General features: G+C 40.3%; 1 protein-coding gene across 5 annotated transcripts in view; it reads right to left on the bottom strand.

Annotated features, from left to right (window-relative positions):
* LOC122968035 (seizure 6-like protein) overlaps positions 1 to 12,497 on the bottom strand; it is a 31,976-nt gene that overhangs the window by 2,951 nt on the left and 16,528 nt on the right. For 3 of the 5 annotated variants that reach the window (XM_044332959.1, XM_044332960.1, XM_044332963.1), the window contains 5 exons: positions 12,013 to 12,209; positions 5,168 to 5,362; positions 3,229 to 3,420; positions 2,343 to 2,537; positions 351 to 389 (listed from right to left, as the gene is read on the bottom strand). In XM_044332959.1, the coding sequence (XP_044188894.1) occupies positions 351 to 389; positions 2,343 to 2,537; positions 3,229 to 3,420; positions 5,168 to 5,362; positions 12,013 to 12,209 (818 nt within the window). The remainder of the gene's footprint in view (positions 1 to 350; positions 390 to 2,342; positions 2,538 to 3,228; positions 3,421 to 5,167; positions 5,363 to 12,012; positions 12,210 to 12,497) is intronic. The other 2 variants (XM_044332961.1, XM_044332962.1) reach the window with 1 other exon arrangement.

Raw genomic sequence — 12,497 nt, 5'->3', positions numbered from 1 at the left:
ATCACAGGAAAAACAAATAAAACCTCTAAAAGTCTGAGCAAAAAAGGGGTGGCTTAGCAAACACAGGTGGGTGTTACAGGTAAACAGATAAACGGAAATAGCCGGATGCACAAACACACAAACACACACACACACACACACACACACACGGTGGGAATGAACTTGGCAGGCAGATGTTTGCTGATGCAGGCAGAGCAGAGACACAGAGGTCAAGTGCTTTTTTTTTTTAATTCTTTTTGCTCGTGTGATGTTTGGTTTCTTTTTTAATCAGTCTAGAAAACAAATTGTCTTTTTTCACCGCACAGCACCAGAGCATACTGACACACGCACACACACACAGACAGACTCACCTTCCAAAGCATGGTTGCCATGGTAGCAGTCATGGTTGGCTGCAAGACATCATTCTGTCAGTCAGTGCATTATGAAATTGTATATCACACTTCCTGTTGAGTTTGTATTTATAACGAGGCGGCCTTGACCTGACCGGTTCGCTAATCCCCGATGCCCCTACTGTTCCCACACCTGTCGAGATTTCCGTTCTCGCAGGGCTGATATGAAGTTTACATGTAGAACAGTGACAAGACATTTGAGGACGTCATCTTGGGCTTGTGGGAAACATGTTTCATGATTTTTTTTTCTGCAGCTCTAGTATGTTGAAACTGTATATTAAACTTTAACAAGAGTAAAGTCTTTTAGGATGAGGACTAGCTGATGTGTTTGGCAGATGTAACGCCGATTCCGGATAATGCTGAGTGAATAATCCAAATCCAATAAAAAGCAGTACGGAGCTTAAACTTTGATGGCACCCTGGACCGGCTTTCACACAGTGGATGTGCTAGTTGTGAACATTTTTATTATTTTTTAATTTTTTACATAACCTGTACTCTACAATGTAGTAAGCTAACGATATGATCTCATGCTTGGTTACTACTGTTCAGGTAGTAAGCTAGTTAGCCAGACATGCTAACGATTGCAGCTCACATTAGAGCAGATAAATACAATTCATTCTTTACACTTTTGCTCTTGTGCTTTTGGTTTTGGAAAGGCTAAAACAAGGATCAACCTTCAAACTCTTTAAATACAGAGTATCTCTCTTACTACAGCACCATGTACAGCGCTTTCACATGTGGAGGAATCAAAAGAAAGACAGACCTGCAGTGTCTAGTTTGGCCCCAAACATGCTACACGCAACTATAGAAACGTACATGCAAGATCGATTTCACATGTGTTCTGGGGCCAGTTTAAGCTGGGATCATTTTCTGTCATATTATTTTTGACACATTTAACTTATTGAAAGAAATAACATACTTGTGACCTATGCAGTCCACTCATTTTCATATATCTGCAACTAGTGCTTTTGTGACACAAGGCCTTGGAATATGTCTTAACACACAGCACAACCACTAGCTGCAGTCTGAGCGTTGAAGCGAGGTGGCACTACAGCATGAAACAACAAGAGGAAGAGGACCGTTCGTTCGTTCTAGCAGAACTTTGTCACCTGTTCATTCAGACAGGAAGTCTCCGTCCTTCCTCCGTGAACAATTCAAAGGTTGCACATCACATCTTACGTGTTTTCTTTTTTCTTTCCTCTGTGCAGTATAAGGCTGCAACTAAGCATTATTATTCTGTTGACTATTTTCTTGATTAATCGACTAGTTGTTCAGAAAATGGTGAAAAATGTCAATCACTGTTTCCCAAAGAACAAGATGACACCCTCAAATGTCTTGTTTTGTCCCAACCAACAGTCCACAACCCAAAGATATTCAGGTAGACTATAGAAACCAGAAAATATTCACATTTGAGAAGCTGGAGTCAGAGAATTTGGACATTTTTTTCTTTAAAAATGACTCCAAACGATGAATCGATTATCAAAACAGTTGGCGATTTATTTAATAGTTGGCAATTAATAGATTATTGCAGCTCTAGTGCAGTAAGTTCTTCCACGGACGCCATGTTTGGTTACTACTATGTTCATGGAAACGCTCTGATTAGCTTCAACAAGCTGATATCCCCTCATTCGTGAACGTCCAGTATGTTCACTGGGGTCGCACCTTTGCGCCAGCTGGGCCAAGCTTTGCCATTTGTGTACTTGCATGGTGCATGTTTGTGGCCTTATGGTTGCTAAGTCATGATTGGACAACCACCATTTGGGGGAAGGGGTTTAGCGAACCATCGGTTGCATGCATAGGGGCATGATCAATCTGTATCAACAAGCATGGGGCAAAAAAGTATTCAAAGATATCGTGTACATGCATACATCCAAAGGTACACAAGGGAGCGTTTCATTCCACACACATATATATGTATATATATATATATATGTATAAAGATAAAAGTCTCACCTCTGCAGAGAGGAAGTGGGCCGCTCCAAAAGGACGGGTTTCCTAGGATGCATTTAATCGCAACCTCTCCAATGAGCTCGTAGCCTTGGTAACAGACAAAGGTGAGCGACTCGCCGGGCAGGTAAAGCCTCTTGGACAGGATCTGGTAGCCGTTGTCAGGGAGACCAGGGTTCTCACAGGAAACAGAATCCTCAGCTAAATGGAAGGAATAAAAATAAAAGTGAAAGCTGGACGGATCCCGCTGAGTTTTTCAACACGAATCAGAGGTTTTACGTCAGAGGCCGGACTGACAGATCTGACGGGCTCTGGCTGAGGTAACATGACTCATGGATAATCTCCACCCCCTCCTCCAGGTGGCGGAGGGCTGATTGGTACGGTGCATTAGCATTGCATTTACATATCAAACACTCCACACAAACATTAATAACCCTGAAAATACACACACGTTCACACACACACACACACACACGAACACACACGTACATCGTCAGTCTTGAGATGAAAATGCAGGAGATGAAGCATCATCTCTGGCATGCAGAGACGCTGTGATCTGTGTCAGCAGAGGAAAGAGAGCAAGGCTTCTTTTTTTTTTTTTTTTTTGCAAGAAATCACACAAACCCACTCATGTTAGATTGCACAGCGACAGGAAAAGAGCCTTTCATCTTCAGCTTACTGCCATGTGAAACTGTCTATCCTGATGACAGGTTTCTGAAATCACAAGGATGGTAAATTACACAAATAATGTCTAAACCAAAGGACCCTTTCAACCCACAGGTTTAATAAAATAATGACTAGCTTTTCATGGTGGGCAAAACAAATTAGCCTTTCATGTTTTCTCTTCTTTTTGCACCAGAAACAGTGAAAAAACTTTCTTTCTGATACTCACAAACACAGTGAGGGAGTCGAGACGTCCACACCGGAGTCCCCGGCTCGCGGCCGTAGCAGGTGATGGTGGCGCCACCCTGCAGGACGAAACCCGGGTTGCAGCTGTACTGAATGGTCGTCCCAACCAGGAGTTTTGGGTCTGACAGAGATCTGGTAGAGTGCTCCACATGGCCGGGATCAGAACAGTACATGACTGGAAGAAGACAACAGAGAAAAGAGGGATTGTTTCCTAACTGACTGTATAAACATGTCAATCACATAGCTTCAGTTGTTACTAAGCGGCAACCTCTGGGGCTGTAAAATGAAGCCAATGCTGAAGTGCCAAAAACTGCAGTTCCTTGAATGGCCACTTGAGGCTCCAAAAGCGAGTCAATCCCCATAGACCCCCATGTTAAAATACCCAACTTTACAGCAGAAATAAACATGTTTACAGCCTGGTACAAAAAACGGTTTTGGTCTCTGTAGCTAATTTCTCCTTTCATGACAACTGTACGGGGGGTGAATTTTTTTATAACTTACCCGTTTAAATTTTATTAAGCCGTAAAGTTATGCATAATGAAGGACATGGCTGCTTTGAGTGACAGGTCCGCCAGCCGCTAGGTAGCTTGTTTCAGCCATTCGGCCCCGCCTCTTTGCCCATTTTTGATTGGCTGGGAGTTAGGCAGCGTCATGCACTGCCAAGATGGCGACGGCCGGAGCGGCTCGCTTTGAGCTTCACAACCGCTCTTTGGAAACCAACGAGTGACGTCACGGTAACTACGTCCATATTTCTATACAGTCTATGGTTGTTACAGCAGCTCAGTGAACACAACACAAAGACGAGGATCCAAACACTAAACGATCAAAACTTTTAAACACTGAGTTGTTTAAAAGCTTATTGTATATATTGTACATTATGAAATATGACTGATTTTGATATTTCAAGTGTACTACATTTTGGCCTGATGCTGTTGCCAAAAAACACTGAGCTTGATCCTTGAGGGACTTTGTCTTATAATCCATTAGGGTGCATTCAGTTCCACGTTATAAATTTGCTTCTGGACACAGTCTCCTCTCAAATTGAGAGGAGCGACAGTAAAATTAATTTCCAGTTGGCCCTTGTTTCTTTCCCTTCCAGCGAGAGCAATGCTTTCACAGGCTCAAACAGAGGAAAGTTTATTATGGCAACACTTTCTCCTTTTTTTGGTTGCGAGGGCATTCAATTTCAACTCGATCTTCTGTCCTTTAAGGGAAGACATTAGGAGAAGACGATAGGCCTTTTCTCAATCTGTGGAAGTCTTGCTCTGCCAGTTTTATCAAGAATGTTTTGGCAGCTGACTAGTGTTTCACTAAATTAAGTTTTGATATTTTTTCAGGCAAGACTGAAACCATTTAGACGCTGAATATATGGTAATTTTTAAATTAAAATTATGCAGATTTGCTCAAATGTTTTCAGAGATGTGACAACCGTCATCATCCTGAAAAAGCTTGTTAGGGTTCAGAGCATCAACAGTGTTCGAACCCATTTGTGTTTTGTTTGTTTTGTCACAGAACAGTTGTACAGTTGTGTTGAAGTATAATCCAAGAACGCTGCAGTTCTAATTGGAAATTTAGTGTACAACATCCTCACATCTTCAGGAGTTTGGACTCCCAAGGTCTTGGTATACTCCATATTGAGAAAAAGGCCTGATTTGTGAAGACAGAACAGAAAGCAACCTTAGTTTTAAAGGTAGCTTGTCACAGAGACAAAAGTGTTGGTTGAGGAGAAATTAGGACTCAACAGTGGTACTAAACGAAAGCTCAGTGGTCACCAAAATTATTCCAAATCCTCCTGTGGGGAAAGGTGAACTCCACAGTGAATACCGCCTAAAAGGGATTCCTGTAAACAACAACAAACATGCACAAGGTCACACACACAAACATAGATGTACAGTATGTGTGTAAATCAGACAGTGACTGACTCTTTTCACAGAAGGGGGGCTGCGAGCTCCAGGAGAGGTCTATCTGACAGGTGAGGGTCTCTCGTCCCACCAGGTCGTAACCAGGATCACACTGGTAGGTGATACGAGCTCCTCGCACCAGAGCGACGTGGGACGTCGTCTTCCAGCCGTTCTGGATCTCAGGCAGGTCCGGACACGAGTCGTTTCGGGACACCTCTGAGAAGAGAAACGACAAAAAAAAAAAAAAAAAAAAAGGTTGATGAATGGCTCCGTTATGATGGTGTCATTGGTCCAGGTTTGACTACAGGGAAGCGTTTCCTCTCTCACAGCAAGGTTAAGCAGCAAACAGCACATCTAATAATGACATGATACTGGCACATGCTCCCTGTGAGGAGGAACGCACCAAAGATTTATGGATTTATTGTCCGATTACTAAACCATGGAACAGAATGATGGATTTCATCTGTGTTGGACAATCTTCAGATATCACTTCTCAGTGTTTCCGCTGACAGTGAAGGACAGTTTGAATTCATCTTCAAACTGAAACAGTCTTCAGTAAAAATTATTACAAGCTGTCAGTAATCTGTCACAGCTGTGTTGTTCTGCCGTGTGCTGTCAAAGAAATGTTCAAGATCCACTTACTATCTTTTTCAAGGCTTTCAACTGCATCTAATGGTCTTCATTGGTGCATGGAGTTGTCAGATGTCATCACCAAACCTGATATTGGAACTTCCATATACGGCCACCTGTTATCATGTGATTTAAGTTCAACACTTTGGTTACCTGATGAACTCTCTTCACTGATGAAGACCATGAGATGTAGTTGAAAGCTACGGAAAAAGTTCTACAAGTTCTATTCCCATGATCAAGAACGAGCTTTCAGGTTCAAGTTTTTGTATTTATATTCCACCTTTTTTAATCATTTAATCTATTTTGTTTTATTACTCAAATGAGAAAGAAAGCTATATATTCATTTAGTTGGTGTTTTTTCTCCATATTACATTGGATACCAACTATTTTATTTATATTAATCACAAAATTATAGTTACTTAAGTCCAACAGCTGTATCAGATATTAGCATTCATTTAGCATCTGGTTTCTGGCAACATGACACATTTAAGTCCAGTGGTTATTCTCTTTTTGCTCTTGTTTGGTCTCCACCACTCAGTAAAATATCGGTCTTTTTTAGCTGCTAAATGCTCCACTATGTTCACCAGCTAGTCTACAGCTAACTGTGTCTGTTTGCTGTTTGGCACTGAGTCAAAACAATGAGCCGAAAGATGCTAAAACACTCTGTAGAGCTGAGGGGAACTGCAACGATAAAAAAACTGCCATAAAAGCCAGATATATCATATTTGATACAAACATTAAATCATAAATGCAATTTAAAAACAATGAATTTTCTGACTTATTTCATGTGTCAGACTTTACAGGGTTTTAAAGGTGAACTCCATCAATTTTACACCTCACCTCAGATGTTTATAAAGTAGTAAAAAGCCTTGTGAGTCAGTGTCGGTTGGGGTTGAAGATTACAAGTTTGAAAAGTAAAAAATCTGAGGGTGTGAAGTTAGAAAGAAGTGAGGCTACCAGACCTCTGTAGCTTTTCATCTCTGCTGGAGGCTAACAGCTCCAGGCTACATTAGCCGCTACTAGCATCACACACCAGAATCTCACACCGAACTGTCAAATGGTTGAGTTGCATTGTGAATAATGTAAACGCTAGATTTTGACAAGGAAGATGAATGAGTGGAAACAAAAAAAAAGATGACATCTCTGACTGTCTGCTGCATCAACTGTCCATCATGAGTCCAACAATGTGATGCTATCAGTGGAGTACTCTTTTAAGATGTGGTTTTATTGGCTGAAACTGCACAGAAATCTGTTTTTATGAAATGAAAAAGCACACAGGATGAATGTTTTGCTACATGCTGTATCTGAGAAGAGGACCTCACACAACAGCATGAACTGATTACACAGACAGAAGCAACAGAAGGCTCAGACCAAACGTCTCTTGATCGCTCTAAGGGTCTATTTGAACCAAGGACTCCTCTGATCACAGGGACTCACTGGCATCAAAAATGTCCGGCTCAAACTTTTTTGAGCTCTTAGAGTAATCAAGGAGTTAAAAACCGGAATCATGACAGCATTAAAAGAGTATTTTTTTTTTTGTTTGGAGTTCCACAAATGTCTACAAAAGCAACAAATTCAGTTTTTGGTGAGCTGGTACTGTTGCCAAACAAGTCCACCAGGAAAATGATAAAACTGGTGACCTTGCCAGTATTCTTAGGATTGTCCAGAATAAACAAAATATTGGGAAGGCACACATGGGATAAAGACAATTTTATATGTTGATGTGTCACTAGAACTTTGGTACTTTGTACTTGGAGATGCAGGCTCATGTCATGTCTGTGGTAACCAGCTATAAACAATAGTTTTAGAGGTTTGTTAATAGCAAGCTAAAAAAAATACTGGTTGCTGGTTACAAAACCAACCACCTACAGTCAGACAATAAACAGAAAACATGAAGGCAAGTTTACAAATGAAAATGGACACCAGTTATCACATATGTGTAGCTGTAAATATGATGTGTATGAATATATATAGTATGTTAATATTTATTATTTTATTATTTTTATTTTATTTGATAGGGAAGATGCAATTCAACATAGTTTTGATACAGAGTATGAAACTGTTTATAGCTATTGCTAATTTTCAACTCTTGCCCCTAGTTGGGCTTTACATATACAGTGGTCCGGTATTTACATGGTATCCCTGTCGGGTGAAAGACAACTGCTGTGGGAAAAGTGCTTTCAGCGAAAATAATTCGTAATCTATTAGCTATTCAATGTTTGTTATTAACTTTCTTTAACTGAACTAGTGATCACCTAAACCTGCTAGTAGGATCAGAGAGAAATCAGAATTATTAGTATTTAGCGCTGCAACTAAAGATTATTCTCATTATCGATTAATCTGTCGATTATTTTTCTTGATTAATTGATTAGCTGTTTGGACTATAAAATGTCAGAAAGTGGTGAAAGACGTCGATCACTGTTTCCCAAAGCCCGAGGTGACATCTTCATATGTCTTGTTTTGTCTGGTCCAACAGTCCACAACCCAAAGATATTCAGTTTACTGTCATAGAAGAATAGAGGAACCAGGAGATATTCACATTTGAGAAGCTGGAATGAGAGAATTTTAGCATTTTAATTGACTAATTGTTGCAGCTGTAGTTGTGATTTGCAAATTGTTGAACTGTGAGTTTAGTTTAATTTAAGATAAAAGAAACTGTCTGTCAGAAGTTTGGCTTTTTTCCAACAGTGAGGTTCAAGAGATAATTTCTTCTTACCCAGAGTTAGATGAGAAGATTAATGCCATGTTCATATTTGTCTGTTAAATATGAAGCTACAGACAGTTAGCTTAGTCCTGCACATACAGTACCAGTCAAAAGTTTGGACACAGGTGTGTTCACATCTTTGTTTTTTGTGCAAATTAAACAACTGAGATACAAAGTGTTAGTTAGTGAGCTTTAGAAGTGTTGATAGGTGAGTTTTGTTACCTCTGGAAAGAGCCAGCAATGCTGTTTCCTCCTGTTTCAAGTATCTATGCTAAGCTAAGCTAACCGGCTAATGGCTGAAGTATTCCTCCAAGTGGTTTCACTTCTATATATTATGTACTTATTTCCTTTATTGCATTTACTTTAATTGCAGTAATAATTTTTGTGATTTTTCTTCTTAGGAATTCATTCTTTGAGTGATGACTTTTGTTGAATATATTTTATGGGATATTACTGAGTTTTTATGTTTCAAATGAGTTTTGGGTGAGAAATATTACATTAAAAGAAGATTAGTCGATAAAACATGTCAGTGTCTCAAAAATCACTTTGTGAGAAGAAGAAATTTCAGCAGAGACGCATCATTGCACTTAATGAAATCAGCTGAATTTTACTGTTAATCGCCCTCACAGATGGTTTATGGGGTTGTTGTTTTTTTTTTCCATTCACGCATTAACAGGCACTTTTGTTGCTCTGTGTATTCTAATATCTCAAGTGTATAATAGTCTAGAACAAAGGAAGAACAAAACAAAAACCACCTCCAGTATCCAAAACCAAGAAAAAAACAAAAACAAAACATTAATAAAATGTACGCTTTTTAAAGAAAGAAAATCATTACAGCCTTGAGAGACATATTAATAAGTGCCCTCCTACTGGGACTAGTGTGTGTGTGTGCGTGTGCGTATACGTGTACGTAGCCTATATTTGATGATTGATCGGGCGGCTTACAGTATTGCATTACACTGTACAAAATAATAGGCCTACAGGGATTTGTAAGTTGAAGTTCCTGAATCAATTATTCATTCGCTATTGACTCAGTTCTCCTCCTCCATGCAGCCTGAATGCGTGTGGTGGGTAATTTATCTGGAGCACACACACACATTCATGGACGCACACATACATAATCAAAGAGAGTAGCCTACGTATTCATGGTGTGTCTACTTGATTTACTCTGTAGGGAAATTTGTGTGAGTTTGTGGTGTCGGGAAGGTGACAAGTAAATTGGACAGCGTGATTCTAAATTGGTGTCAGGTGTTGGATCTGGGAAGCAGTGCAGATTACTGTGTGTAAAAGGAGGGAGTGAGCTTATTTGGCTGCTTGTGAAACTCTGTGTGTGTGTGTGTGTGTGTGTGTGTGTGTGTGTGTGTGTATAGATGAGAACCATTGTGAGATGGTGAAACAAATAGGATGTGATTGAATAAGGGCAGGGGGGAAATGAAAGGACAGACAAATAAAGATGAGACGAGACAAAAGGAGAGGATGAAAAATGGAGTGGGCAGCTTGAGGAGAAAAGGCAAAAATAAAAATGAATGGTAAAACTGAAACTTTGCACTGATATTTGAAGAAAAATTCAGATGTTATTCTATATTTTTCTCACTGTCAACAAGTCCGTCTCTCAACAACTTCCCTATACCATAAATCTTTGAAAACTGGACTCTAATGTGGATTAATACACATTTGGCGTGCTAATGAGTATTTATGGTACCAAAGGTGATGATGTATAACATTTGCTTAACACATAAACTGTGCTTATGCTACCCCACACACATACACTGCTATTTACAGAACATAGAGTGTCGTACCAGGTGCCTCGTTATGCTTTAACATGGGGGAGAAAACGTGGAAAGATAAATAATTGGCAGGAAGGTCTGGGGGTCCTAATTTAAAACAAATTTCCTGCATTTCTATACGACCTAACCTCTTCGATTAAATCAAGAAACAGCCACCTGAGGGTATGTGAAGACTGAGGGTGCTATGAAAACCAAGAATGCATCAAGAATAGTATATTACGTTATGAGTTTGTTTTTGACTATGTGAGAAAATGGAACGTGTGAAAAGTGTTGATTGCGTGAGAGTTGGCGGCCCTGTTAATAGCCAGGTTACACTTAAAAGAATGTCCCATCTCCACAGCCGAATCCTGTCTGCTGTTCATTATCAGCGAGCTAACGTTAGGCTGGCAAAGTTAGCTAAAGTTAACTTGCAAATCAGTTCGGCATTTCAGTGACAGTACAATCCTATTTTTAGCTAATTTAAAGTTTGGCTGGAGACAGTGGGCCAAGCAGGTTCATTCAAAATACACTAGCCTATCTTTTCCTTTGTTTTATTGTCAGTTAAGCTAAATGGCGAGTTTCTCACCTTTGTAAACAGTCAGACTCCTGTGTGGATTGACAGACTGTGATTGACAGCCAAAGCATGCTGTGGCAAACGATCAGCAACGGGTTTGACTGAACAAACTCAAAGGGTGGTCCAAAAAAAAGAGAGAAAATGAAATATTACCTGAATTACCTTTTCATGTGGAACACTTTGTAAAGTCTGTTTTGTTATGAATTCCATAAACTAAACCATTAAATAGTAACTAAACACTCCCTGAAAATCTTGTTTTTGCCGACCTCCATTTCTTCTGGTGGTGTTGTACTGGACTGCATTAACCTTAAAGGTGTTTCCAATATTTTGTTCACCACATTTACATACATGAGAGGCGTAAAATACATAGACTGTATAAAAATATGGATGTAGTTACCGTGACGTCACCTGTTGGTTTCTGAAGAGCAGTTTTGAAGCTCAAAGCGAGCCGCTCCGGCCGTCGCCATCTTGGCAGTGCGTGACACTGCCTAACTCCCAGCCAATCAAAAATGGGCAAAGAGGCGGGCCGAATGGCTGAAACAAGCCACCTAACGGCTGGCGGACCTGTCACTCAAAGCTGCCATGTCCTTCATTATCCAGAACTTTACGGCTTAATAAAATTTAAACGGGTGAGTTATAAAAAAATTCACAACCCCGTACAGTTGTCATGAAAGAGGAAATTAGCTTTTGAGACCTGAAACGTTTTTTGTACCAGACTGTAAACATGTTTATTTCTGCTGTAAAGTTGGGCATTTTAACATGGGGGTCTATGGGGATTGACTCGCTTTTGGAGCCTCAAGGGGCCATTCAAGGAACTGCAGTTTTTGGCACTTCCGCATTGGCTTCATTTTTCAGCCCCGGAGGTTGCCGCTTGGTAAAATATTAGAAACCCCTTTCACCAAAACCACCAGTAGAATTATCACCTTTCTGACAGTGTTGACAAAAACTGAAAATGTACAAGCTTCATAAAAGTAGAATTCATGGCTGAGAGCTGTATTGGATTGCATTAGATTGTACAGGTAGAGTATCATGGCAAATAAGTTATATCAGGCTTTGGAAACATGGACGATACTGTGTACTGATTTTTTGACAGTAAGAAAAACACATCACCAGACTTATTTAATTCACACTTTGCTTTCACAGCCTTGTTTGTGCAGTTTGATGATGAATCGGCTTAATCTCTCTCTCTCACCCATGTAGTTGATGATGAAGCCTTCGCCCTTGCCGAAGACGAGCCCCGCCGGATCGGAGTGGAAGGTGACAGTCAGGTCAGGGGTGGTTGAGGAGAGCTTGAAGGGGCTGCTTCCTCCGACATATCGCCCCAGGATACGTGTTGTGACCTCATCGCCGTCAGTGATGGTCAGCATGTCACTGTCACTGATGTTCAGTCTGAGGATAGGGAGATAGGGAAAGACAAGGCAAGTTTATTTGCAGACGCAGACACTTTGTGCAGACAAAAATCTTCAGCCTTGAATTAAAAGAACTGAGAGTTGCAGCAGACCTCAAGTTTTCTGGGAGTTTCTTTGGATATGTGGTGCATAAAAACTGAATGTTGCTTCTCCTGTCCAAGATGATCTAAAGAGGTCTGGACATTTCATAACGTAGCAGCAGGTCAGGAAGCCATCCATTGCTTTATAAACCAATGGTAGTATTTTAAAGTCAGTTCTCTGACAGACA

Source organism: Thunnus albacares, chromosome 18, assembly GCF_914725855.1.
Source record: "Thunnus albacares chromosome 18, fThuAlb1.1, whole genome shotgun sequence".
Taxonomy (NCBI): Eukaryota; Metazoa; Chordata; class Actinopteri; order Scombriformes; family Scombridae; genus Thunnus; species Thunnus albacares.
This window is presented reverse-complemented; position numbering and strand designations above follow the sequence as displayed.